General features: G+C 44.9%; 1 protein-coding gene and 1 long non-coding RNA gene across 6 annotated transcripts; one reads left to right on the top strand and one right to left on the bottom strand.

The window, feature by feature from the left end:
* The first annotated feature begins 575 nt into the window (after positions 1–575).
* On the top strand, positions 576–24,365 carry LOC129784582 (ubiquitin carboxyl-terminal hydrolase 4-like). Of its 5 annotated transcripts, none has more exons than XM_055805953.1 (10): positions 576–709; positions 852–979; positions 1,304–1,434; positions 5,012–5,138; positions 6,279–6,424; positions 6,595–6,656; positions 14,460–14,603; positions 15,239–15,356; positions 18,666–18,839; positions 23,095–24,365. In XM_055805953.1, the coding sequence occupies exons 1-10, from the start codon at positions 591–593 to the stop codon at positions 23,266–23,268; spliced, it is 1,323 nt and encodes a 440-aa protein (XP_055661928.1). In that variant the 5' UTR covers positions 576–590; the 3' UTR covers positions 23,269–24,365. The 5 variants fall into 5 exon arrangements, with proteins under 5 accessions (XP_055661928.1, XP_055661931.1, XP_055661929.1 ...); XM_055805956.1 differs by having other exon boundaries at positions 21,783–23,235; XM_055805954.1 differs by lacking the exon at positions 23,095–24,365 and adding an exon at positions 19,505–19,766.
* Positions 24,185–27,720, bottom strand: LOC129784583 (uncharacterized). The gene is made up of 2 exons (XR_008747470.1): positions 27,625–27,720; positions 24,185–24,876 (listed from the first exon to the last, which is right to left on the bottom strand). It is a non-coding gene; the product is annotated as an uncharacterized LOC129784583 (long non-coding RNA).

The raw sequence follows: 27,720 nt of genomic DNA, 5'->3' as shown, positions 1-27,720 counted from the left end.
CTGCGTGCTCCCCAGCGGGTCACTCAGCCCCATTTCCCTGTCTATTCCCACAACGATTTGGAGCCCCCCTCCCTAGCCAAAGCCAAGCAGAGGGCTCCACACATCCGCTACGCGAGAAAACAGCCTGGGGCGCTGGAACCACACAGCCCACAGGAAGCATTTCTGCCCCCTGCTGTGAAAGCCGCCCCCCTCGGAAACGGAGCCACCTCGGGGACGAGGCCTCCCGCACCCCCCGGCCTCCAGCTGTGCGCCGAGGCCGCCCCGCACCCCCTCACGCTCCCAGCCCCGGCTGCTCTCCACGCTGGAGGCCCAAGGGAGGGGGGTGCCCACCCTGCCCGCCCCCCAGCGCGGCAGATACCGCCTGCCCCGGCAGCCGCAGGGCCGGGCCGGGGCTGCGCGGCCCCGTGGGACGCGCCCACACAAGATGGCGGACGCCACCACAGCGCGCGCGCCGCCCGCCTCACCCCTGCGCGCGGCCCCGCCCATGCCGTCAGAGGGCGCGCGGGCGGGGCGGGGCGAGCGCGGCGGGGCAGCCAGCGCGCATGCGCACGCGGGCCGACATCCGCCCGCGACGGGGCTCGCGCACCGACATGGCGGCGGCGGAGGGTGGCGGCGGCGACGGCTGCGACGGCGTGTGGCCGGACCTGACGGTGCAGCGGGCCGAGCTGCGGTCGCTGCTGGCTATGGCCCTCCGGCCGGGGGAATCCTGGTGAGCCCGGCCGCACGGCCCTCCCTCCCCTCCCCGCCCCTTCCCCCCCCCCCCCTTCCCCCGCGGGCGGCAGGGCCTGCGGGAGCGGGCTGGGCCGCGCCACCGCTGAGGGGGCCGGGCCGCCTGGTGTCGTGTGTTGCAGGTACCTGGTGGACAGCCGGTGGTTCAGGCGGTGGAAGAAGTACGTGGGCTTCGACAGCTGGGACATGTCCGGTGTGGGCGATCCCAGATTCTTCCCCGGGCCTATCGACAATTCGGGTCTCTTCAGCGGTGAGTGCTGCCCGGCGGCGCTGGGCCGCGGGGGAGCAGGGCCTGGGCCCTGGGCCCCGGGGTCTGGGAGCTCGGCCGCAGGCCAGGCTTGGGCAGGTAACTCCCATGTGCAGTCGCCTCATCGTGCAGCTTTCGCTTTTGAAGCCGTGTCTTCTGGGAAGCTGCAAGCAGCCATCCCGGCCTTGTGAGTGAGGAGACTGGTGCGGTTTCTGCCTGCCCGTGGGAGTGTTGGCAGTTCTTAGCGTCATGGCACTGTGCGTATAGCCCTTGAGAAGAAAGGGTTCTGTTTGATGCCGCGCTTTCTTACATCTGTCTCCCTTTTAGATCCAGAAACGCAGAGTTTAAAAGAACACCTCATTGATGTGCTAGATTACGTATTGGTTCCTACTGAAGCCTGGAATAAACTAGTAGCATGGTATGGTTGCGTAGATGGACAGCAGCCTATTGTGAGGAAAGTAAGTATGGGTGAACCAGCTTCTCATCACCTTGGTTTCATTATCTGATCTCTACCAAACTTAGACAAAATTTATTTTGCTGCATGTCAGTTAAGACAGGATCCTCAGAAGATCCTTGGAGATAATAACGTGAGGTCTTTCTGCCTTGTTGTCTGAAGGAATGACCTTCCAGTATTAGAGTAAAAATGCCCGAATCTTCAGTGATGCTCAGCTGATGGGCTCTATAGGGTGAGAACCATGAACTTTGTTAACTTTTTGCATTATGATTATGCTCTTGTGTTGCATGGAATAGCTAGTGTGTTGGCTTAGGGATGCCTACAGATGGCATCTGGTTGAGGGACTTCAGATGGCTTGGGGGCTTCCTCTGGAGTTTAAGGTTGTTCTTGTTTTGTTCTTCAAAATTCTGGGATTCTAAAATCGCTACAAGAGGCATATGTATGGTTTTGTTCTGTAAGTCTGACTTTTGTTTGGTTAAATGCTGTCATGAATGCATTCTGAGTATATAACCTTTTGAGAAGGTGACATCTGCGAGTTGCTTTTTTGGAAATCTATCAGGCACTTGTTTATGGGTAAAAGTTTTTTTGGTTTTATTTTAGTCTTAGGTTTTTGCACTGACTAAATTGAGAAGTGCCGGTCTGTAGTGTTCATAAAGACTAATCACTACCCCAAGCAGATAGCGTTCATAGAATTTGCATAATTAATACTGATCAAGTAGCATTATGTTACAGTAAGGGTTACTTAAAGGTGTGCAAGGCTCAAGAAAGTGTGGCATCAGAGTAATAAAAGGAAGTCGGAACCTTCTCTTGCAGGCCCGCTTGTGCTGATCAGTGGTACTGAAATGTTGTCATTGTCTGGCTAGGAATTCTATGTAATGAGAAATGATGATATCTTCAGAAAATGTAAATGATCCCAGGTTCACCCTGTGTCCCCACGTTTGCTCTGCTGAGTAGGCAGAACTTCCGTGTAAACCAGAAGTGGGGGGGAAAATGGAGAAGAGTTATAGCTATAAAGGAGACGTGGTTTTAGTAGGAACAGATGATTTCTTGAGCAACAGAAAATCTATACTGAGAAGGAAAACTAGAATTATTACTAAGCAGTGCCCTTGTGAGTGAGGAAGGCTTTATTCGTGAACTGGCTAACCACTTTCGCAAAGCCTGGCATGTTATTAGACGCTGCCTTTTCTGAAAGATTTGGGAGTGGGACAAGAAGTTTGGAAGCTATAGGGGAAACACTTGAGTGGAAGGCTTACTTGTATGAGCCTCCTTTCATTGGCATATCAGATACCACTGTTCAACACTGTAATTATTGAGGGCTAGAGCTTAGAGCTAGTGTTGCATTATGGATGTAAGATGTCAGGTTATTGTGGTGCAGTTAAGAGTAAATTTTTAAGGTTTTGAATTGCTATGAGTGTTCAGTCTCTGTTTATTGCTTGTTTATTATTTGAAGTGGATTTTTATATTAAGAAAAATGTTCAAATATAGCAGAATAGTACGTTTGTGGGATGCTACAGCTTCTTGCAAAAAATATAAAGTGAAAGGTCAGTGGGACACACAAAGCTGCAGTATTTCACCTGAGTAGAATGTGTTCAGTATCTGGTTACATACTCTTCAGATAGCTCTGGAAGTAAAGCACTTAAAGCATTCAAGGACCAGAAGTTTTAATCCCTTTCCTAAAGCTGGATCAACTGTAATCCATACATCAAAATATCCATAAAAGCTGGATTTGGGAAGTAATTTTCAAGCATCTTTGTAATTTTACAAGCTGGGGTTTCTTCCATTTCTATATGCCTGATGATCAGAGGCAAGTATAGGAAGATTAACTTAGATTTATTTGTAGGTCAGGTTTCTTTCCATAATCTCAAACCATGTTTTTGGACAGTCTTCTATGGAGTCCTGTTGAAAAGTGTATTAATGTGCAAAATACAGAACAGTGTGCTTCCTCGGTGGTTGACAGCGTGTTGTGCTCAAATTGCTATCCATCCAACAGGATGACCTGAGTTTTACTTCGACAGAACAAGCTAGCTGATCAGACACTGTTTCAAAGACCTCTGCAGGCCATTAGACTCTTCTTGACATTCATCCGTCCTAATGGACTCGGTGGTATGGTCAGAAACTTCTTGGAAAAGTTCTTATGTTTCTGCATATGGTTCTTTATTTGTTTCTACCTATAGAATACTGGAGAACAGGAAGTCCCATTGAATGAAATTCCTTCTGAAAGAGAAATGAAGAACTTGTGAATTGGTTTCTTTGCATTCTTTAAAAAAAAAGTCTAATTTGCCTGTCAAGAAGCTGTTTGAACAGGGAGTTTTACTTTCACTTTCTGTTGCAACAGCAAAATAGTGAACATCTTTCCAACTGTATTTGTTAATTATTTATTTTTAAAGCACCTTGCATATCTAATACAACTCTATAAAAGCTCAGAAGAGGGAAGCATAGTTTAGCCAAATTCTCACGGTAAGTCTTAAGTCTTAATTCTTTGTTTCTTTCCGCAGTTGGGTGGAGGATTTGTAAAATGATCTACTTCTGTATCATTTTACAGAAGTAGATCATAGCAAGTCTGGTGTCACGCGAGTGATACAGAATATTTCAGTTGGAAGTGAGCTACAACAATCATCTAGTTCAACTGCTTGACCACTTCAGGGCTGACTGAAAGTTAAAGCAAGTTATTAAGGGCACTGTCCAAATGCTTCTTAAACACTGTTACTTGTAAAAATTGGACCTGCTGGTTCAATGAAAATACGATCTCAGTTTCATAGGCTTTATAGCTACAGAGAACTGTGGAGAGAATTGAGGTGTATTTTGGTGGGTTGGTTGGTTTTCGTTTGGTTTTTTCCTCCAGTTATATCAGAGTTGTCTTATAATTGGCCTCTGAAGTGTGCTTTTCTTACTGGTATAATGTGTTTTATGATATGTAGGTGAAGAGGGGTGCCTAGTCTTACAGAATACATTTCTAAAAATATGCTGAAAGCTAGTGGGATGGGTAATGTACCTATTCGATTTTCTCTCAAATGTGAAATTGATGTAAAAATGACTCTGAAATAAAGCAATGTCATCAAAACTAGTTCTGACATAAATTTACCTGGTTTTTTGCAAGGAGACAGTAATAAGGCAGATTGTGTATACCACGCAGAAAAGTAATTAATGCTTTGTCTTACTCCCTTCTAATAGAAAGGATTCTGTTCCAGTGTTCTAGGCTTGTTTTTTTAATGTAAACCTTAGCCAAAGGCTAGAAGCAAAAGGTATTTTTTTTCTAGAATGCTTTGACTGTGTGATCAAATATTTTTCATGGGTAATTAGCTGGCACTATCAACTCAGCTGTGATGATGGACCTTTGGAACTGTGCAGTGTGGAAGGAAAGCATGGGGATTTCTTATGTTTTAAAAACAAAAAACCCCAAAACAAGCTCACAGAGGTTGTGACTGATTTTGGACTTCAGAGCGAGTCGGTGTTCAGTTTACGGGTTGACTTGCAAGACATGTAAAGACTTAGAGTATTTAGGCAGGGGTACCTTACAGAGGATTGCCCAGTGGTTTAGCTTTGTGTTCGTTTCATTTATCGCATCTGCCTTCTGTTTGCAGGTAGTGGACTTTGGTGTGTTTGCGAAGCGCTATAAGGTTGAAGTTTATCTTCTTGAGCTGAAGCTGTGTGAGCGCAGCAATCCTGACAATGTAATTAGCTGCCACTTCAGTAAAGCAGACACTGTTGGTAAGTAGTTCTCTCATACCTGAAGCTGTGCAATGGTGCTACCTCAAGAGATACTTTGTGCCCCCCTGAACAACAACAGTGTTGGTAAACTGGAGCAAGTCTAGTGGGTACCAACAGGATAGCTGGGAGTTGGAGCATGTGATGTGTGAGAAGAGGCTGGGGGAGCTAGCTGTGCCTGGGGAAGAAAAGGCTTTGGCAGGACATTGTAACACCTATGAGGAGGTTACTGAGGATGTGAATCAGGCTACTTATCGAGTCATGAACAGCAGACATAGTCATAAACTGAAGCGGGACAAATTCCAACGGAATAGAATGAAAACGTTTTCCCTGTTGGGACAGCTGGACATTTGAACAGGGCCCAGAGGGGTGGGGGAATCTCCTGCCTTGTAAGTTTCGAAGACCTGACTGGATAAGCCCCAAGCAGCCTAGTCTGAATTCAGTGTTGACCCCACTTTGAGCGATTGGACTAGGAACCTCCTGAGTTTCTTCCAGCCGCAGTTGTGGTTAAGAGCTTCGAGGAGCGTGTTGCTTACTAAGTAGCGTCCTTGAGAAACAGCCACATCACTCACGTAAAGCAGTTCCATTTCTGGTTTTCCTGTGATTCCTTCCTGGTGTGTGAATATTTATAGAGATCTTAATGGTTCTTCCTGCACTTCTGTTCTTCCTGAGGTTTGGCCCATCTCCCTCTCTGTATCATCGCTATATTTTCCCATGTAAAAATGCTGAATGTCATCTGTCCTATATGTCCATAAAGATGCTTTTTTTCAGTTTGCTGATGTATGGCCTGGCAGTAGTAAGTGGAAAGACTTCCTTCTTGAGCCTATTGTTTTCAAACGATGACTGTTTCACAGAAGCTGGCTTTTGGGCAGAAACCTGTCAGTGTGTTCTGATTGTTATTGGTTTGAGGGCTTGACAGGCAAATACATGACTGAAAATCCAAGCTTTTCATTTTTTCAGACTAAATATTAGTCAAGTTATATGGGAAATTATAACTTCCATGATACTTTTCGTACCCGAAAGGATCTTGAAGGATCAAGGATGTACTTCCTTGCTAAATATCTGGCTTGTCGTTTTGTTTTTTTTTTCCAAATCACCCAAGTTTTAGGAATTTTGGTGGGTTTTTTTTTTCCTCCTGAACAGCTACCATCGAGAAAGAAATGAGAAAGCTATTTAATATCCCAGCTGAGAAAGAAACTAGATTATGGAACAGGTATATGAGTAACATGTATGTGCAGCTCAGCAGGCTGGATAGCACAGTGCAAGATGCGGGGCTCTATCAAGGTCAGGTAACGGGCTTTTTTTTTAAGATTCTTATGTACTGCTTTCTCTGATACGTAGTTCTTTTCACTTGCCTTTTATGTACTTTGAGCAAACCTTGAAAATGTCATTTTGTAAATGTTTTTAGTGATTTTGAAAAGTGTGTAGCACTATCTTTATTACCTGAACTTTCTTTCAGGTTGTTCTAATAGAAGTGAAAAATGAAGATGGCACGTGTCCTGGACAGCATTTCCTGGCAAAGTAGGCATGTTTAAAAGGCTTCTGCTGTTTTGTCCAGCTTGTTCACTAGGCTTTAGTGACCACACGTTCTCTGTGAATACCTAGTTATCAGTGGCTATCGTGGCTTATTTTGGATATTTTGAAGAAGGAGGTGAAAATTTTGAATATGAATATTCTTCAGTGGTTTTGCTGTTGGTTTATTGTCTTAGCAATGGTCTTCTGTTTTAAAGCCCATTTCAAATAGGCTATGTAAGGATTAAATATCTTAGATTTCTATAGTGTTAGGAGACAAAAGTGCTCTTTACATTGAGCTAGTTTACTTTAAAAGCTACCTCTACACACTGCACAGTCTTCTACCATTGTAGAACAAAAAGGATCTTGGAGTAAAAGCTGCCAGTCATGAATGCTCAGAGTTCTGGTAGTTCCTTCTTAAAAAGGGTATAGAAACAGCTGAACAGCCCCCCCCTGCCACCAAAGGCAATTGTAGAAGCCTGTAAATATTACACAGATATCCTCTCACTGCTATCTCTTTTAGAGTAGAGATGAGTAAGAGAGGGACTTCATGAAATACTGTATAGAGTGAACGGTATAGAATGGGCACTGCTTGTAATAGTAAGGAACTGTTCAAGTCCTACTACAGAGAAGTAAAATTCTGTGATTTTACTAGTCTGATGGCCTACTTGCTTTCCTGTGAGTAGGCCACCAGACTTGATATGGAAAGGAAATATTTTTCTGTACAGTATGGTTAACTTCTAGAACTTGCTGCCAAGTGATCTCATTTGAGATCAAGATCTTACTGGTGTTAATTTGAACAGATCAAATAGGTCAGTGAAACCTATTTTGAAACAGTTCTCTCCTACTGAAATATAATACTGGGTAAATGGATCAGGAGAATGCTGGTGTTAAGAGAGGCAGCTGTGCAAGACCAGATTATAACATTTTATTTCTACGCAAAGCAAAGCTGAAATGGAGCCCTGTAGCATTCCCAGGCCTCAGGTTTTTTCTCTTTTCACCAGCTAGTCTGATATGTAAAGACTTTTAATTAACCTCTAGTGATAATTAAATGAAAATGGCTATTGGTATGCAGATTAATATTTTCTAATGACACAGAAAGAAACATTTGCTAATTGTAATGTAAAACTTTGTAAACTTTGTAAAAAAACGTGACATTGTTTGACTTGATGCTGATAATGGTGACTGAAGGAATTCTTTTAAAACATACGTGTAGGAAGGAGTGTCTATTCCTTTGTACTTTGCCTTCTACTTAATCCTATCTCAGGCAAACATTTTGCTCCGATATTCTACTTCTCAGCTAGAGAAAATACTGCTTAGCCAGGACCGTAGGGAATTTCATATTGGAGTTCTTCCTTCAGGTTGCATCATACTGGGATTCATCATGGGCTCTTTTAATGCTAAAAGCTTACAGGAGAGTTTTTCTGTGTTTAGAATTTTGATGACATAAACCAAACGGGATGTGGAGCGCTGTGCTGTTGGTAGAGGAATGATGAGCATCTGCATCGCTGTCCAGGGCCAAAAGAGGCCTTGGACAGCTGAAAGTTCATGTCATTCGCTACTTGCAGAATATGGGTGTGCAAGGTGATTGTGGCGTGGGTGGGTTACCTGTCGTGAGGATTTTTCCCCACCATTTACTGCATGTCAGAGGCACTGGCTCCTACCAGGGCGAAACATTTTCCACATGTTGGGCACCCTTCCCGAGTGTTTGTTTCCCCAGCCGTCAAACTGGCTGACATACTACAGAAGAAATGCTCTTAAACTCCACAGCAGTTCTTGGGTGGTACGTTCAGCGTACGGTTGGCCATTACTGTTTGTTAGTTTGCTGCTTCCTGAGGTTCAAAGTACTTTCTTCTTGTTGTAGTTAGAAACTGCTTTTACTGCCAGGCAAGGTTTCAGAAGAGGGAATGGATTATACTAGGAATTTCAGAATTGGAGGCATACTTTGTTTATGAAGGGAGATTATGTCAATGACTCTGTGAAACTTAGTCCTCTTTAATTGTTACTTAGAAGGCTCCCAAAATAAAACCCTGAGATGGGGGCGTTCCAGCTGAGTCCTAGCACACACTGTTTTTATCCTGGGTATAAATTTCTTAGCACAAACAAACAAGGAGTTGTCAGATTTATAAAAATGGCACCTTTTCCATCAAGTGTTGCATTTGAAAACAGGAGTAAAGCTGTATTTAGCATCTGCCTGGTAGCTGTCTGCCTCCCTTTGCAGTGTGCAGCAGTAAAATACCTTTCAGTCTTTTGCTTGCTGCTAGAATTTTACTGCAGTTTCCTCTTCCTGCTCTTCTGTTTACTGATGGCACGGTATACTCGGTGGACTTTCTTTGCCCCACCTGGTACTCTCCTCCGTAAAAATGTCGAGGGGCTGTTGCTTAGTTCACGCATCCTGTAATGCGTGTGTCTTTCCTCAACTACTCTGTCTTGACTTAGGCATCTGTTCAACCTGGTATACAGCATGCAATGATATTACATGCCAGAAATTATTGTACAATTTTAAGACCTTGGTGGTTGATACATATTTTGTAGGTACATAATGCCATAATTAAATGCCCTTTCATATTTAAAACTCATGTCCTTCTCGCAGTTCCTTGTATGCTGATGATTTTAGAAGACCCCTTCAGCAACTAGGCTAAATATTTTGTGGGCAGATCTTTATTATGTGACTTTCACGTGCTTGAGTTTGCAGCAGATGCCATGCTTTCAGAGTAGCATTGAGTGTGTAAGAGAAGTTAAGGATGCTTTTGCATGTCAGAGCTTTCTAAATGAAAAATCCCTTACGGCCTCTTCTCTGCCAGTGAGATCTAAGTCAGCTTTTCTTGCTTCGACAAAAACTTCTTGTCACAATATTCTTGATGTGGAGGCTTTTTTTTATATTGGTGGCTTAAAGGAGGACTAATTCTACTGTATGCTCTGAAGGTAGCCTCAACTGAATTGAAATATTTTTCCTGTCTCAGTCTTGCAACCTTTTACAGTATTTCTTCAAGCTGTTCAGCTTAGCAGTTTTTCTACTTATCAACCATATGGCCTCACAGTTTTCTGCACTAGATTAATTTAACTTTGTCCCCTTTATGCTGCAAGTCTCCGGATTTCTCCTCAGTTGCCATTTGTGTGGGTTTTTGACAGGTTGCATAGCAAGATATGAAACAGCTGTCTTTTAATTGGCATATGGGGGGCAATGTGCATCAGTATTGTGAAACGAAGTTGTGTACGTGAGGACGAAGGATGTGAGCCCCAAATGCACGCTGGATTCTGTAGGAATGTGATTCCAGTCCTGGCTCAGTCTCTTGAATGTGAGCTCCTGTAGCAGCCTTGAGGCAAACCCAACCAACCAAGTCAGTGGTCAGTAGGGAGGTGCTGAGTGCGTCAGAAGACTTTCTGATAACTGACACACTGATCAAACTGCATGTGGAATGGTCGTGTCCTGTGAGGTTGTCAACAAATTTGAAAAGTAGACTAATGAGAGGTTTCAGAAGGAGCCAAGTGAATTGTTGAAAAATGAGCAAATAATTTTTGTACTAGAAGACTTAAAGTATTATATCAGTGAGAAATGTAAAAGGTGATTTTAACACTGTAGTGGGTTTGCATGGCGAAGTTTTAGTAGCAGGGGGGCTACAGGGGTGGCTTCTGCGAGAAGCTGCTTGAAGTTTCCCTTGTGTCTGATGGAATGACTGCCAGCCGGCTCCGAGACGGACCTGCTGGCCAAGGCCGAGCCAGTTGGCAACAATGGTAGCACCTCTGTGATAACATGTTTAAGAAGCAGGAAAAAACAAACACCCCGCAACAAATTGCAGTGTAAGAGAATGAGACTGTGTGAGAGCAACAGCTCTGCAGACATTGAGGTCAGTGCGGAAGGAGGGAGGAGGTGCTCCAGGTGCCGGAGCAGAGATTCCCCTGCAGCCTGTGGTGAAGACCATGGTGAGGCAGGCTGTCCTCCTCAGCCCATGGAGGTCCATGGTGGAGCAGATCCCCACCTGCAGCCTGTGGAGGGCTGTGGAGGCGTATGTCTGAAGGAGGCCGTGGCCTGTGGGAAGCCCACACTGGAGCTGGCTCCTGGCAGGACCAGTGGAGAGAGGGGCCCACGCTGAAACAGTTTGCTGGCAGGATTTGTGACCCCGTGGGGGACGCGCAGTGGAGCAGTCTGTTCCTGATGGACTGAAGGCCATGGGAGGAACCCACACTGGAGCAGTTTGTGAAAATCCTGCAGCCTGTGGGAAGGGCTTGCACTAGAGAAGTTCATGGAGCACCGTCTCCCGTGGGACAGACCTCACACTGGAGCAGGGGAAGAATGTGAGGAGTTAGAAGTGGCAAAGGCAGCGTGTGATGAACTGACTGCAGCCCTCATTCCCTGTACTGCTCAGTGGGAGGACGTAGAGAATTTGGGAACGAAGCTGAGCCCGGGAAGAAGGGAGGGGTAGGTGTTTTTAAGTTTTAGTTTTAGTTCTCGTTGCCCTACTCTGATTTGAATTAATAAATTAAACTAATTTTGCCAAGTCGCAGCTGTTTTGCCTGTGACAGTAATTGCCGAGTGATCTCCCTGTCCTAATCTCAGCCTGTGAGCTTTTTGTTATATTTGCTCTGCTCTGTCCAGCTGAGGAGGGGAGTGATAGAGTGGCTTTGGTGGGCACCAGGTGTCCAACCAAGGGCAAACCACTACAAGCACAAAATCTTCTGTGGGATATGAGAAATGGAAGTTGAAGAAGGAACTCCACAGGCAGCAGATGGAGACGAGCACAAACCAATGTTCAGGTGATGAAGCCGGATACTCGTGCTGCAAATGAAATCAAGGTTTCTGCTGACTGTAAGGGGTGTTGATCATTGGAACAGTTTAGCTATGGTCTACTGGGTTAGCTGTTGCTGGCCACTGTGAAACCATGATGGCAGATTTTTCTGGAAGATGTATTTTAGCTCAGACAAGAGTTACCTTGAGAGACTGAAATTGTCCTTAAGCAGGAGGACTGATTGAGCAGTAATACCACGCAGTGTCATCCTCAGAGCTGTGAAGTTATTTTGTCAAATCCCTGAACTGTTGCATGGTTACATGGAGTCTTTCTTTGCTATAGTTTACTCCTGTATAGGTTTTGTTGATGAAATGTAGCTGAATGTGTTTATTCCTGTCAGAAGAATTGCAGTGGTTCTCAAGGGAAGCTGCAGGAGTTTGGCACCTTCCAGTCCAGTGTCTGTTGTGCGTACAAAGAGCAAACTAGGCCAACTGAGAGTAGTTTCAGTGGTAACCCACTGAGTAGCCCAGAATGTTTTGGAAGGTTCTAAGTCACAGACTTCAAAGAAGAAATAATGTTTCTCTCTTACTTCAGTGAGGTGTTGGAGCCTCCATTTCCAAGGGAGCAGAAATCCATTGCTGTGAGAGGTGGCAGTGGAGAGAGAAGGTGGGTTTGACCAGTCGGTGTCTGCGTATTCCACAGAAACCCCTTTTGGGGCATTGGGGATAAAAAGCTTGGCGTCCAGGACTTCTATTGTCAGCTCTGTGTGCAAATGAGACAGTCTCCTGAGGAGCCTGCAGTACTGTGGAGTCATGAACAGTAGCTTCCCGGTCTTAAAATGGGAAGCTTTCAGAGAAAAAGATTTTCCTTTGTTACTCTCTGTGCCTTCAACCTGGAATCGTAGCTGCTATTGTGACTATCTTGTGAAATGAGGGGGAACAGCTGTGCTTAGTAAATTGTCAATCTTTCTTCTGTTATTACAGACAGATGAGTAACTTGTGAAATGTAAGAGTGCTTAGAATTTTTATCTTCTCAAGTGAATTTGATTTTTATGGGTTTTTTCCCTGCCTGCTTGGAAAGCTGTTGGCCTCTCTTTTGTTGTTTTACTTTCATGATCCTTCCCAATTTTCTAACAGGAATTTGCTCGGTATCCTTGATGCCTTTGTAGGTGGGCCTTTCCCTGCTCTGACTTGTCTTTTATCTTTGTTTTCTGATCCATTTTTTAATCTTCCTCCTTAGATCTTAGCGTATTTTTTTGTGTGTGCGTGGGGTACTGTTGAAATACTTCTTGGAACTCTTCAGTTGCCATCTGACTCTTTGATTATGCACTGCCTCTATGCTTCTGTTGGAAATTTTGAAATCCTTAAGGTGTTGTCCTCCTTTTCTTGTCTCCCTATCAGATTTTCTTCATATTATTTTCCAAGCATCTTGCTCTGTTCTCTCACTGGGAACAAACATGAAGCAGAGATGCTGCATTTTCAAGTCTGGCATTTTTTAAATTGCCCTTCTTTGCTTCTGTTTGAAGCTTTTGAAAATGTGTTTGTAGTGCATTTACATGCTGTTGTTAGCTTAATTGCTTTATTCTTGACCCTTGAAACTCCCCCAGGTGGACCACCAGTGTGACCCTCTTGTTCTGTTATTGATCTTATCTTTGTGTCCAGGTAGTCTTGAGAAGTTCCACCCTCAACCTTGCAATGACCAGAAGGTTGCGTATTGTCCCAGAAACGGTTGTCACGGTTATTTCGGTAATTGTTCATTCTCTCTAGTATACTTTCCAGTACACTTCTTGGTTGTGCTGTCTGGTTGAGGTTTTTTTTTTTTAGCATGCTTCAGGCTTAGACTATGTTTGGGGTTTGTGTTTTCATCTGGGAGCTCTCATCATAACTTGCTTCCTTCTGTATTTACTTTACTTCTACTTATTTCCGAACGGGTAAATTTGTCCAGCTCTTCTGCCTCCTCTTGGCCATTATGGCTTGTTCTTTGTCTTGTAGTTTTTGCTCTGCAGAGGTTTTCCAGGACTGTTTTCTTAGTAGCATGGGAGCGATGAATATTCATTTTTAGTTTGTGTCATTTGAGAATCAAGGCCTCATTAAGAGAGATACAGGAACAGGCTGTAGCTTGAGGGCACTGTCCTGTGCTGGTGCTCTGCTGTGCTGTGGGTGCAATTAGCTACTGTTGCGTGGCTGTTGGTGTCCTGCACCTTTTTGCATTCGGTTTTGCTTGTTGACTTGGGCAAAGATGGGGAGAATGGGTAATTTCCCAGTTGGGTCTTGCTGAGGAGAAATTAATCAGTATCAAAATAGTTTCTTTAAGCTTATGTATGTAGTACTGGCGTGTGGTTTTGCCTTTTTTATTGAACAAAAGCTGTCTATGACAGAATGCCGTGGGATTTTAGAGCCTTGCTGGCCTTTTGTAACATTGTGTTCTGGTTCTTTCCCGGCCGAGGAGAGTAGTGGTGTAGAACAGCCTGGGATTCACGAAGGGATACCCTTGGGGCTTGTGAACTTTTTTGATCTGTTTTAGTATCTCCAGTCTCAAAATGCTGAGGATTGCTATGCACACCCCATGTACATAGCAGTGTGTTTTGCCTGCAAGTTGTAGTTGTATCAGCTAGGCTCAGTAACAAACTATTTTGTGCCCACCCACAAGAAGATAGATGCCACAGTATCTTCTTACTAATTAATGTTCTGTTTGAGTGATGGTTTGGGTTTCAGATAGGCAAGGACTGACTTTGTTGCTTTGGGTAAGTGTTTCAGGATTTTTTTTGCTTGCTTGTTTCAAGGTGGTTTACTCATAAACTTAAAGCTTGCTTCCCTGTCACTCATGCCATCCAAATTGCCTACTTCCTTTGGTCTGGGACCCAGATTTTGCTTTAAGCAAAAACTGTTACTCCTGCTTCTGATACTTCTGTCTGATGTTTGTGTTCCAGACAAGTGTTTGGAAGTGTGATCACACAGATCAAAGCAGTAAATTCTGTGTGTGGGAACTAACTGTAATGTGGCAAGTCCTTGGAGTTTTGCGGGAGGTGGGGCTGGGGGTGAAAAAAGCAGTAGCCCTGTTCCTACTTCTTTCTCCTTTCTCCCAGATCAAGCACTGCAACTAGCAGAAACTTTACTACCTCTTCAAAATCATCAGCAAGTTCTTATTCCTCAGTGTCTGCCACCTCTGTCATTACTAACGGTGATAACAGTAACTCCTATGGACTGAACAGCTCCCACCTGGGCAGGGGGTAAGAGCAGGAATGTTCTTTTTGTTTCTTCATCCTTCATGTGAATAATCCTGTGCATCCTTGCCTGTACAGAAAAGGACTGTGATGGTGCTCCGTGAGGAGGTCTACTACTCTTGTGTACTTGTTTATCACACTTTGCTTTTGAAACCGCTGTGTTCTGCTGTTCCTTGCTCACTTGCAAAAGTAGCGTGTGTTCCTGAGCTTACTAACTACCAGGGCATTGCCTGATTTTGGGTGGACTGGGGGTATGAGGGAAGGGATTGTATTCTTTTCTCCATCTGTCATTAATGTAGAAACCTTTCCAGGCAGAGATCATAATTTTCTTATTAGCTCGTACAGTATGTTGTATAGATCCTTGCTGCATTCGGATAGTGTGCTGTGTACTTATAGACAGAGAAAATTAATGTGTTATGAGCCATAGATTAATAATATGCTGTGTAACAATTAACACTTCCAAAGTTATCACATACGCTTCACGTTCCTGGTATTTAGTATTGGCGGCTATGAAGCAGCAGAAACCTGTAGGCTGGTTAAACTGTTTAATTAAACAGTTTTTCGACTTGTATTTGATGTGGCTTTTAAACAGTATTGAGACTCAATAGACTCATTGTGGAGTTCACTGTGTTGTCTTTCAGAGGTTCTGGATTTGTCTGTAACTCTTACAGCTGCAGGGACAGCGCTTCCCTGACACAGCCTGGACTCTGCGGACTCAGTAACCTTGGAAATACCTGCTTCATGAATTCTGCATTACAGGTAGGAATTGGAAAGAACCCTTCTTAGAATTAAATAAAAGATCAGTCTCACAGAGATTATAGATTAAAATCTCTGCAAGGGGAATGTGATTCAATGAGGAGACTGTGCCTGGAATGGAAAAAAACCCCACCAAACCAACAACCAGCCAACTCCAAACCGAAAAATTGGTTCATATTTACTTTTGCTTATGCATAGCATGTTAGTACTATAAAACATAGTACAGTATGAAGGACTGGATCTCAAATACATGACTTCTGAAAAGGCTGTGGGCTAACTGTAACGTAAGGTCCTAGTGCGGTGCTATGACAAAAATGGGCTGATGTGGAGGATGTTTTGACTTGTGTGGGCTACATAAGTAGGTCACTGCATGCAGTTCTGGGGTCTGTGTTTAAAGATTCTTGAAAAATTAGGAGTATGAAAAGCCCCAGGAAGGGTTCAGGGTCATTGTGTGGGCTGTTAAGGTTGTGACAGTTATGCAAAGCTAATAATAATTGGTATACTTATTTAATTCAGTCTCTTAGGTTTATGTGGTTCATTTTAAAAAATGCAGAAACATATTAGGGAAAGTTGTTTGCTAAGAAATTGAAAAAATTTTGAGCCGATTTTTATGAACTTTGCCTATTGCTTACATCAGACTTGTAGTGCGGTACTGTATTGGGTCTGGCTGAGCCCACAGCAGCCCTCACAGCGCTGTGCTTTGTACTGGGAGCCAGAAGGGTGGTGATAACGCACCAGTGTTTTGACTGCTGCTGAGCAGCGCTCACACAGCATCAGCCCCAGTAGCCTGAGGCCTGGGAGTGGGCGAGACCTTGGGAGGGGACACAGCCAGGAGGGCTGACCCAGAGTGACCAACGGGATATTCCATACCATATGACGTCTGCTCTGATACAAAAGCTAAGAGATAGGAGGAGGAAGGTGGGGCATGCGCTGTTTATGACATTTCTCTTCTGGACTAACCGCTACGCGTACTGAAGCCCTGCTTCCTGGGAAGTGACCGAACATCATCTGCTGATGGGAAGTAGAGAGTAACTGCTTGCTTTTTTTTTTTTTTTTTTTTTTTCCCCTCTTCTCCTTTGCTTCCATGCGTATGACTTTTGCTATTGCTTCATTAAACTGCCTTTATCTTGACCCACAAGTTTGGGGTATTTTTCCATCTTATTTTCTCCCCCTCCCCGTTCTACTGAGGAGGAGAGTGATAGAGTGGCTTGGTGGGCATGTGGCATCCAGCCAATGTCAACCCACCACAGGTACAAGTGCTGTATAATGACTTCTGTCACTCTGTGGTAGCTTTGAAAGCTAGAACAGGTCTTAAAATAACTGTAATGCATTATGCATGTGGTATTCAGGATACACAATAAACTTGGAATGCCTTGCTTTGTTTGACATGACTTTATTTTCAGTTGTATCATGGTAACCTTAAACCAAATCGTTTTCTTGAACTTTATAGCTAAGACACAACTTCAACAATTAATTTTTATTGTCAAAGTAACTTAATCCAAACATTCTTCAACCTCAATTTTGCATGCAAACTAGTCGTGTTAAGGACCAATTGCTTTCCTCTATCAACCGTAGGCTTTAATTTTCTAGACATCAGTCTTTCAAATGCAAATTTCTGCCTTTAGATTTTGGAGGTTCTTGAAATTTTGTCAGCAGCACTCTCCCAGTGAGAGGCTGGTGTCAAACGTAGCAGTTCTATAAGCACTTTCATGTCACTTGCCTGGAGAAAGATAGTAACACCTGGGCATTGGAACTGGAACAATTTGATAGGAAATAAATTCCACAAGGTACACATCAAGGCAGTGAAAGTGGAGTTGGCTGAAGGGCAGGACTACACTTTCCTGGCTCTCCAGGTTGCCAGGTGTAACTGTGCTGTTCCATCTGTGTAGCTACACCTAGTGCGTGAAGCGCTGTACGGGCATCTGGTGCAGGTCCTGACATTTTAGGCATTCAGAAAGAGCCCAGTTTAGGTTTTCTTGATACGGCAGTGCGTCAAAGCCCTAATAATTTTGATCATATCTTAGACTTGGTTCTCTTTTTGTTCACACATCCAAGTCTTGCCTTACTTATCCGAGTGTTGCTTCTTGCTATGAGCTTTGAGTCTGTGAATTACTGAATTAGGGAATCTACTATTTGTGCTAATTTTACTTGTGTGCTGAGGTTTATGGTGATTTCCCAGAATGCAGTAAATCATTACCGTGGTACACTGATGATAAGTATATAAATGGGAGAGCAGATAGAGTGGTATCCTTCCTGCCTTTAAAACTCACTAAGTTTTTGATGGGGATTCTTTTTAATGGCATTTGGTTCTTTGTAGGACAAAGTGTAGCTTGTGTTTCACCTTTAGGAGAAGCCCTTGTTCCTCCTTTTGTCACTGTTACGTATATTAGGATTTTAAGATGAGAGAGTGAATGAGGGGTGTAGACTTGAGAACATTAATGTGACATCTCTAGAGACCTTCCTGACCCGTTCTGTGCAGCTTTCCCTATAATGCATCGGTAAGGTAGCCTACCCTGCCACCTCAGTCCTGTGTGGAAAACCAGGTCGGCATCCATTAATTACAGGAACTGGTGAGTGTTGGCAGGACTGTGATTGCAATCTTGTACTCTTCTGGCACTTGCAGGCTTGGATTTTTTTCAGACTTCAGCATTACACCAGGAGACATTACACAAATTGAAGTGTTAGTGGGAGTTACAGAACGAATTAACAAAATGTGGAGGGACATAATAAGAAAAGCAGATACCTTCCTTCCAAAAGTCTGTAGGTTGGTTTTTTTTTTTCTGAAGGTTGTTTGCTGTTTGCTTTCCTGAACTCTTAAATGCAGTAACTTTAAGTGAATGCTTAAAATTATTCTGCACCAAAGAATGTGATGCCGGTTTTAAAGAAATTCCTGAAGGAGAACCAAGGAGCTGCAGAGCAGTGAGCCTTATGCCTTAAGCTAGATCAACCAGTAGAAACCGTTCCAGAGGGAAAGCTGACAATCTGGGGGCAAATACACTCTACAGGAGAGCAGTCAGTGTGGCACCTGCAAAAGAAAACTTGTTTCCGAAAAGAGCTGTTAGTCTTTTGAACACTGATACTTGGGGGTGTGGTTTTTTTAGTTCAGCCATGCTCTGATGCAATGGTTATAGTATCCCACCCTCCCAATAGGTTTTTTTCTTTGTTTTTTTCCTGAGTGTGTACTCAAAAATTCAGCCTCACCGGTTTTGTTAATAACTTAGTACATATTTTGATGTGAAAATTGGGTTTATTTTGTTGGTACACAGATTTATTGTCCTGTGCAGTAAATTAATCTTCTTAATGCTTTTTCAGTGTCTAAGCAATACACCTCCTCTGACTGATTATTTCCTGGAAGATAAATATGAAGCTGAAATAAATCAGAACAATCCACTGGAGATGAGAGGAGAAACTGCAGAGGCCTATGCAGAGCTCATTAAACAGATTTGGTCTGGGAGACAGTCTTATGTGGCCCCTCGGATGTTTAAAGTAAGTACTCTGTGTTCTTGTAGCATAGCTCGTTGACAAAAGAAACAGTGAAAGCTAATACACCTTCCGCATATTTTGATGTTATGAAAGCAGTAATGACAGAACTGCTTCGGAGTTGTTTCACATTTTATATAAATGCTTTTCAAGGAATTTGGCCAGCCAGTAGTGTCATACCCTGGGGTTGGTTACTGCTCCCTAATGTTAAATGTCTTAATAAATGACCTTCCAGCCTGAGAACTGCTTAAGCTGCATCGGCACGATCCTTGCTACAAAACTAGGCAAGGTCATGTGAATTGCCAGCTGTGAACTTTAATCAGTGGGAAGAGGTATTCAGGTTATGAAGTGGAGAGCAAAATGCATCTCCTTGTCTACAATGTTGTTTATTGATGTAATGCTCCCGGTGCTTCAGTTGAAAGAACTGCTTTGCGCTGAATACTGCAACGTAGCAGCTGTGTATGAACCCCTAGAAAAAAATGTAACTATGTCTTTTGTTTTAAATAAAATGCAGGGATGCTCCACTGCAGAGCAATGTAAATAAAATATCAAGGAACACTAAGAATTTGCTTCAGTTTGAAATGTCAGTATGTTGTGGATGAATAACATCCCTAATGCATGAAATAAGCATGACCTGGTATTAATGTAAATGTGCATCTTGTTATGTTTAGGCTTTGCATGGTACAGTTTTGAAGTTGAGGGTATATGCCTTTGAGACCTTGGAGCAAAAGTCTTATGGACCACAGAAATCTGTCCTCTGTAGAGTGATACGTAGTTCTGAAACAACAAGATATTGTTTGATTTCTGTCACTTTGAGTTGCTGGCACATCATTCACTGCTATTGAAGCTTTCTGTAAACTTCTGTTCAGAGGAAGTATGTGAATCTGTAGTGGACATCAATAAAAGTGTCTTAATGTGGGCTGTTGTTGTTTTAAGACTGGAAGAGGGATTACTCTTTATTTCCTAGTGCAGGTCACTTGTGACTTTTCTAACAATTCTTGCTGATACAGTGAGTGTTAACTATCTCCGTAATACAAACAACCCTTCAGTTTGGGTTCCATTACAGTTGTCATCTTTGACTGGTTAAAATGTACTAAGCATAATTCTGCAAGTCTGTTGGACTGTGTATTTATGAGAAAGCTAGCGATGGTCACTAGGGCTGACTACTCCTTCAGCTAATTGTTGGTTTTCCTGTGGGACCCCTTTCTATTGTTGTTTTTTTTTTAGAAGCAGGAACACTTAAGTGGCAGTGTTGTGACGTAGCACTTAGGAAATAAGAGGCTGCATATGGGTGTGTTGTTTCTGCTGCTTGCTAACTAAGGCTGTTAAGTTTCTTAGGTTCATATCACGATTCTTAGAATAGCTAGAGATTACTGTGGCGAGATTTTCAATCTTAGTTTTAAGCCAGTTTTGTTAGTTTATAAGTATCTTCTGCAAGCATTTTCAATCTTGCGGTCTACCTGCTTCAAGGTGCTATCCTATAGCAGGTCTGTACTATGGCAGCTGTAGGTTTCTGAAACAGAAATTGAATTACAAAATGCATCCGGCAGCTAGGTTTGTACTTGCATGTGGATTTGAAGGGGACTGGGAGCATTTTCACGTGGAGGTGCCAGGGGTGTCCCTCAGACAAGGGTCTTGAACACACGCCCTGGGCATGGGGTTGTAAGCAGTCATTTTGTCCCCCTGGTAGACAGCAGAGTATTAGACGAAATGAACTGTTAGGCCAGATTTCCTATGTGTGCTCCCTCATGGCCTCTAGACAGACGTCATGCCTGAGCTAGATTTAAACCCAGGCTGAATAGGGTGCACGGAAGCACTGGTCAAGACGAGGGAGAACCAAGGTGTAAGTGATTTGGCACAGCCGTGGATCTCGATGAATTCCTGGTGTTTGGTGCATCTCCTTAAGAGGTTTAACTGGAGGTTTTTTACCTTTCTGGTGCCATGGAAATGGGTACACTGATCTTAAAGCAACTTTACGTTTTATTTAATTTATATCTGAATTCAAACAGCCTTGGGCTCCAGTTACCCCCTTTACCTAGTAATTCTGTTACGCCATTTTCCTGACAGAGGCCAGAAAAATCTCTTCTGTTTGTTTTTTTCTTCCTGTCTTTTTTGTCCTGTTTCCCAGTCAACGCTGATATTTGAGCCCCTTGCAGACACTTCTTTGTTGCTCTGAAGTTGGCAAACATCGTGCTCCCATTAAAATGAGGCACGTAATAGTGAAGTGTCTTTCCCTAAGTGAACTCACGCTCCCCTGATTAGGCTTTTGCCTGTTGTCATGGTACAACCAGCTGCAGCATACTGACAAATGCAGAGTCCAGAGTAACTACATTGGGTAGAACAATGCTTTAGGAGCCTCTAAAAGCCAGATACAATAATGATTTTTAGGAAGTGTATGTGACTAGTTGTTATTTCTCTTAATGGGCAATAATTTCATGTCTCTTGCCTTTTCTTGCTTAATACAGTACATGTGGCAACACCACAAGAAGGAGTACATTTGATCTTTTTTTCTCTCGAAGAAATGCTGCTAATTGTGGGATTGAAAAGATGCCCACCATGCCTTCATTTTATGTGGGTACTTCCTTTCGTGCAGTGTAGGAGATGCACGCGTGTTTCTGCCTTGCATCCCTATCACTGCACTTGTTGGAGTTTATGACTCTGTTCCCATCTCAGCATCCTGGTTAGCAACTGTGTGTGTATCTATGCACTTATTTAACTTGAGATATAATATATCAAAATACATGGTATTGTACCATAAATGAAGTCTCATGCTAGGAAGAGCCTTTGATTGCATTGAATAGACAAATGCCCGTGATCAGATGCCCTTAAGTAAAGAGTTTGTAAGTTGTATTGTGAAAGCCTTCAAGGGATTGTAAGTTGTCTCCTTTTATACTTTCTGTAAGACATGGACCTTCATTTTTCTACTTTTTTTTTTTTTTTTCCTGGAAGCTGTAACTGCAGTTGTCTGTGAGAAGCAGGAGGCAGCAGTCTGTTCCTCGTGGAGGAGAGTGGAGCATATCTCGTTAGCAGCTTGCTGTCCTGAATAGCAGCGTGTAACCGTCACTGTCTCCTTGGCTCCATTCATGCTTTTGGCATTGTGTGCGCCAAGGAATACCTGATCAAGTGACTCGGCCAAAATAGATACATTACGTTTGACTTGATGCAGGGTCTTAGTTTCACTGAGAAGAAATCTTGGTGTGTTATGCTGGATGCACTGGTAGACACTCCCTTTCTGTGAAACTTACCCGTCAGTATCAATTTTCTCAGTTTTTTCTCAGTTTTCTTTGATCCCTGTGCTTAGTCTTAAATAAACGAAGAAAGTGTATAGTGGTTGTACCAGAGCATTAAATAGGCATCCACAGCTTGCTGCCAGCTTCCTATGGGCTGCATAATGAACACTTATCCATGACAGAAACCAGAAAGTATCTATTACCTTTAATTGAGTGTTTCTTTGTTCATATTTGGAGATTTAGTTTGTAGGAAAAGGCATTCTCAGCAATGAAAATGGCTATATTGGGTTACTAACAGCCAGCTGATCTCCGTGCTGGAGAGCTGGATCCCTGCGGTAGAAAGGAATTAATTAGGAGACATCAACACATCAAGTGCACGCACACTTGAGTTGTTCTTTATTTGGTATGTTCAGGACGTGAAAGGAAACAGTTGTATTGGTAGGTGTTTTGAGGTGATAACCACCAGTGCTGTAGCTCACTCCTGAGCCTCATCGCTAGGTTTCTCTTTCAAATTGAGTCTGAAGCCCCTGGCTTGGGTATGGGACTACAGGTAATTCTGCTCTGTCCTGGAATTTTTGCTCCTGTTGCATAATACTTGCTTTTAGACAAAAGCTGAGGCATTAATTTGGGGATTTGTTCACAGGCTTTTGTTACAATTGGGGCAAAGAGTTGCATAAATGTTTCTTCAGAAATTAGCAATTGCTCAAGTTTCAAAGGATCTTGCAGCCTTCATGCTCAGAGGTGTTAGAAAACGGATCATGTCCTCAAGCATTGGTGCAGTATGCAAACATACACCCCATCTTTGTAATCCAGGCTGAGGTGCATGCCGCTTCTTGAGAAAATAAGCGAATTTTATTTTATATCTGCCTTTATTATTTACAGGACCATTCTCAGGGGAACAATTATTAACTAACCAATTGATTATGTGCATTTAATCCAGAAATTCCTTTGCCTTTGTTGGGAAGCTGGGTGGGAAAGGGAAGGCGGGTGCGTGTTGGTGGTTCTAACGTGTTGCTTTTGTGCTGTTATAGGAGCTTGTCAGACCTGAAGAAGGAAGAGATATGGCAAACCGCATTGGTGCATGTGGGTGTATGGAGTGTTTGGCAAAGACCAAAGACTGTGTGAGGGAGGTTTTTGAAATGGCCACTAGAGCTGCTTTGCAAGCCTGGCGTGACAGGAAAAAGTGTGGGTGCCTTCTCTTATAAAGTGTGGCCAGAGGAAGATGGCCAAAGCAGCACCCTGCACTTGAGTAATTTTGAAGTGCTGTTTATTAATCTTAGTGTATGATTACTGGCCTTTTTCATTATCTATAATTTACTTAAGAGATTAAAAAATAGAGTCATCTTGCTACCAGTATTTAGAAGCCAACCATGATTGTTATAACAATCTGCATCAAATTCATCTGTGCACCCAAGGTTAACCTCAACATTCCTCTAACAAACCTTTTCTGCACTCACAGGATATGCCAGGCGCTAATTGAAGACAATTCTCTATCTTCTTTCTTCTCTCTAGAAAGAGAAAAAGCTGTCAACACAGAGGATTGGTCTGTAACTACTTTCTAACTAACGTCCTGTTCTAACTGAGTACAACAGTTACATGGCTGTATGTGGAATCAAGTGTGGCTTCAGTGCTATCACATTTAGGAAGATCTGATTTTCATGGCTCAGTGGTGTAAAACATTAGTTTGAAAATGTGATCACTCTGAAATGACCAAGTCCCATTCAGCTAAGGAAAAGTGAGGGTTCTGTGGTTTCATGTTAGTTACCTTTTAGTTACTGTGTAATTAGTGCCAGTTTAAATGTATGTTACCAAAAAAAAATCTGTTTACCCCAGCTTAGATGTAGTATTTTTTGTGTAATTGGTTTTCCTAATACTGTTACTTGTAACCTCTGCGTTAAGGTGTTCTGGGTTTTTTAAGAAACTGTGTTTGAAAATAAAGTCCGATGGAAAGCAGCTGGTCCTCTTTCCCCTGTTCGTTTGTAAGAGTCTGACCCATTTGAATGATTTGAGTGGTCTGCACACCCAGGAGGAGCTTTTTCCATGACGTGCCGTAGGGATGAGAAAAGACAGCCTGCTCACACTCAAAGCTTCTGAACTGTTCAGTTGCCTTAAGTTCATTGCTGGACCCAGTTTCAAAACTAAAAGGAAAAAAAAGAAACTTTTTGTGTAAGTTTGGTTACCATGTAGTGATCAGACTCCTAACCTGTGAACTTCTTGCTGTTCTGCAGCTAACTAAACTCTTTCTGTATTTTCATTTTTCCAACAACTAATAGAATAAAGGCAGTTTTCTAAGCTCCCTGTATCCTGGTGTCTGTATTCCTCACTCTGGGGTTTTGGCCCAGCATATTGACAGCCTGAATCAGAAACACCATTTTTTGATACAGCTGTGGTAGGATTTGCTGAACAGTTGCAAGTGCTTTAATACTTATTTTTGTTCCCCAGCAAGTGATACCCATCTGCTGCTCGCAGCAGTGGTGAGTAGCAAAGCTTCCCAGGAGCTGCTTTTGATACTCAAACCAGACGAGAGGGCATCAGTTGAGTTGGATTTGTTGGTCTTGACTGTGGGAATAGACGAGCAGGAGGCGGTACGTAGGAGGGGAGCGCAGGAAGAAGGGAGGAGATGGCAGCAGTGTTGCTGTAGAAGCATGCAGTGATGCGCAGCATGCCGGTCTACTGTCGTGTGTGTGCTGCTCGCAGTGGTATTTGCGGCAGCTGCTGTTGAGCTGAGAGCCTCTGCCTGCAGGGCTGGGCAGGAGGGAGGTCCAGTTGCTGATGAGAGTCCATGGAAGTGAGCACCTAGCTGTATCCATGTCCTAAAAAAATGCCAATGTCACTTTTTTTTTTTTTTTTTTTAAATGGTCCCGATTCCTTTTCCTGCAACAAAGGAGAAAGAGCTCCAGCTGTGGGAGTGCCCTGTACCTCTGGTCCTTGTCCTCCCTCTACAGCCGTAAGACTCCCCAGAATGAAGCACCTGGCCAGCCCGGTGGTGGCACCCACCCCACCCTTCCCTCCTTCCTCCCCGGGTGCCTGTTCTCCACCTGCGTGGGGTGACGATGTGGAGCAGAGCAGGACGTTCCTAGCTGCAGCTGCACAGGATTTCATTCTCTGCCCCGCTGACACGCTTACTCACTCCTGCAGTTCCCTTTTTGAGGGTTCTGTTGGGTGGTTTAGGGTGATGGTGCCATTGAGCAAAACCGGGGGTGTTCATTCTGGCAGAGCGCCTGGGTTGCAGTTCTTTATGGTGACGGTTACAGAGCAGCTTTGCAGCTGCTCTTCAGGGGTTTTGAGTAAGGTCTACATGTTCCTGAGACACAGCTTGTGACAACCCACAGCTGTTGATGCACCTCCACCCAGAAGTCAGTAATTTAGCATCCCGGTTTTAATTTAAGCTCTTGTTAAGCTGCAGCACCACCTCCCCACCTCTTCCGTCTTCTCCACCAGCTGGCGTTACGTTTCCGCGCCTGGCCTGCCTTTCTCCAAGTTCAGACACATTAAGTTAGTGTCTCCCATTTACAACCAGAAGCTCCAGCTCCCTCTCCTTGTCCCTCGCACCGCTGGCGTCAGAGCAGAAGCCTGCTCAGGAGCACGTGGTTGTGAAGTTATCAGTTCTTTCCTCAGCCTTCCTGCCTTCAGAGGCTGGCAGCCTGGCTCCCTTTGGGTTCCTGTCACATCTGTCACCTCTGGAAGCCACCTTTGTTGTGGATGAAACGGCTGAGGACACAGATGGCCAGGCCAGACCTGGGAAATGGGCGCTCAGCACTGACGGAGAGTGACCAGCCAGGCAAGGAGGTGTGAAGGAGCAGGAGAAAAGCCGGGAGCCAAGCGCCAGCCCCCCGTCCAGGGGAGGGAGTTTGGTTCCAGGAGCGCAGAGAAGATGTAAGCAGGAGGCTGGATGGTATGGCCTCGTGGCCTTTGTGATTACTCACTGCTGTTGCTGTTAAACAGCAATCTGACTTTGCAGGACAACTGTCACTTGTCACACAACTTAAAAGGGGTCCCTTGAGCCCATCTAGTCCCTCAGGAGCTCCTGGCGCTCCTCCGGATCCACGTTCAGCAGAACGTGTCCAGGCACGGGGCGTAGCTCTGAGCCAGCGAAGTTGTTCAGCTCACTCAGTTTCCTGAGAACTCGCTCACTGTGGAAGGGAAAGCTCAAACCTGCGCTTGTCTGAGGAGGTCGGGGCCCCAGAACCAAACTCCCTGCTTCAGATGAAATCCCCAGGTCCAGCCAGAGGACTGAAGGTGCCAGTCTGGGCAAGCGTCAAAAGCGGCAGCAGAGCAATGCCTCTGCGGCACTGCCACAGGGGTCACCCTGAGGAGAAATTCCTCTTCTTCAAGCCACCGTGGCTCACTGTGCCCAAGGGGCGGGTGAGGAGTCTGCGTGAACTGTAACCACCAATTTACTCAAGAGCAAAGACATGTCACGTGCCTCTGCTCCTCCCCACAGCTGCCGCTCTGATCTCTCCCGGGACACTTGTCATGGCTCCTGCTATCAGTCCTGCAACATGGTGCAAAAACTGTCAGCCCCCCAAGATGCAGGCTAATCAGGCGAGTCCCCAGAACTCACCACAGCCAGGAACTATTCCGGTTCCCAGTTGTGGGGACAGGTGCCAAGAGTGGCCCAAAGCAAAATCCCTGGATCCCGCGGTCACCTGGGCAGCCAGGCCAGAGATGCAGCATTTCGCAGTGCCCTGTTAGTGACGGCTGGCACTTGGGGATGTCCCCACTGCCAAGCATCAAGGAGAACGCAGAGCATCCCCCTGCGCTCAGGGGCCCAGGCTGCCTTGGCCGGGGGCCAGGGCTGATAAGCAGCTGTCTGACCTTGGGGCTGTCAGGAATGGAGCTCACTTGGTGCAAATGCTGGCTGGAGCCTTGGCAGGGGCTCCCTGCTTCCCTGTGGGAGCCGTGCTGGAGCCGAGGCCCTTGCTCTTGGTCCCTGCGCTGTGCTGCCCCGCGGTCCCTGCGGACATCACCCTGGACTTAAGTGCCTCTCCCATGCTCCGGAGGAGGGCCATGTCCCAGCACAAGGACCCGGGGGGGAGCAGCTGGGCCAGCTTGCGTGGCGTGGGCGCGGGCAACAGTCAGCGTAGTTCACTGGGGGCTGCCTCGAATCCACCAGAAAACAGGCAGTTGTGTGGTGTGCATTGAGAACTTCCAGAGCAGAAGCAGTAAGGCAAGAACTGGAAAAGCCAGGGATGGGGAAAAGCAACCGCTGAAGTAAAGGGGAGGCTTTGCCTGCCTCGAAGGGGTGGGAGAATGATGAAAGGGGGTTGAAGAAGGGAATTTCTGGCCCCTCTCAGACCCCTCGTGCTCCTCCTGCTGGCACACAGCCCGAGGGTGTTTCTCCCCAAAGCTGCTCGCCTTGGCAGCCCTGCCCCGGGAAGCTGCTGCGGCCCCCGGTGCTGCGGCCCCGTCCTCGGGGGCTCCCGCTCCCGTGAGGGTTTGAACTCCGGGGACCACCTTGCGTCGTGCTGATTCCCCGCAGCGTTCCGGGCCGTGGCCGGCGCTCCCCTGCGCGTTACCCGCGGAGCTGCAAACCCCCCGGCTCCGAGCCTTCGACTCACCAGAAAAGGCCCAGCCCCCCGGGGAGCTGGGGGGCAGCGGGGGCGCAGCGGGGGACCGGCCGGGGAGCTGCGGGCTCGTCGGTCTGCGCGCACCGC

The sequence above is a fragment of the Falco peregrinus genome, chromosome 5 (assembly GCF_023634155.1).
Source record: "Falco peregrinus isolate bFalPer1 chromosome 5, bFalPer1.pri, whole genome shotgun sequence".
NCBI lineage: Eukaryota > Metazoa > Chordata > Aves > Falconiformes > Falconidae > Falco > Falco peregrinus.
Note: the sequence above shows the minus strand (reverse complement) of the source record. Positions and strands in the feature narration are given on the sequence as shown.

What these genes read in the sequence shown, in the direction of transcription:
- LOC129784582 (XM_055805953.1), top strand. Translation starts at nt 591, where the DNA reads ATGGCGGCGGCGGAGGGTGGCGGCGGCGACGGCTGCGACGGCGTGTGG. An exon ending in CAGTAAAGCAGACACTGTTG is followed by an intron (nt 5,139 to 6,278) that starts GTAAGTAGTTCT and finishes CCTCCTGAACAG; the next exon opens with CTACCATCGAGAAAGAAATG. An exon ending in TGGCCCCTCGGATGTTTAAA is followed by an intron (nt 18,840 to 23,094) that starts GTAAGTACTCTG and finishes GTGCTGTTATAG; the next exon opens with GAGCTTGTCAGACCTGAAGA.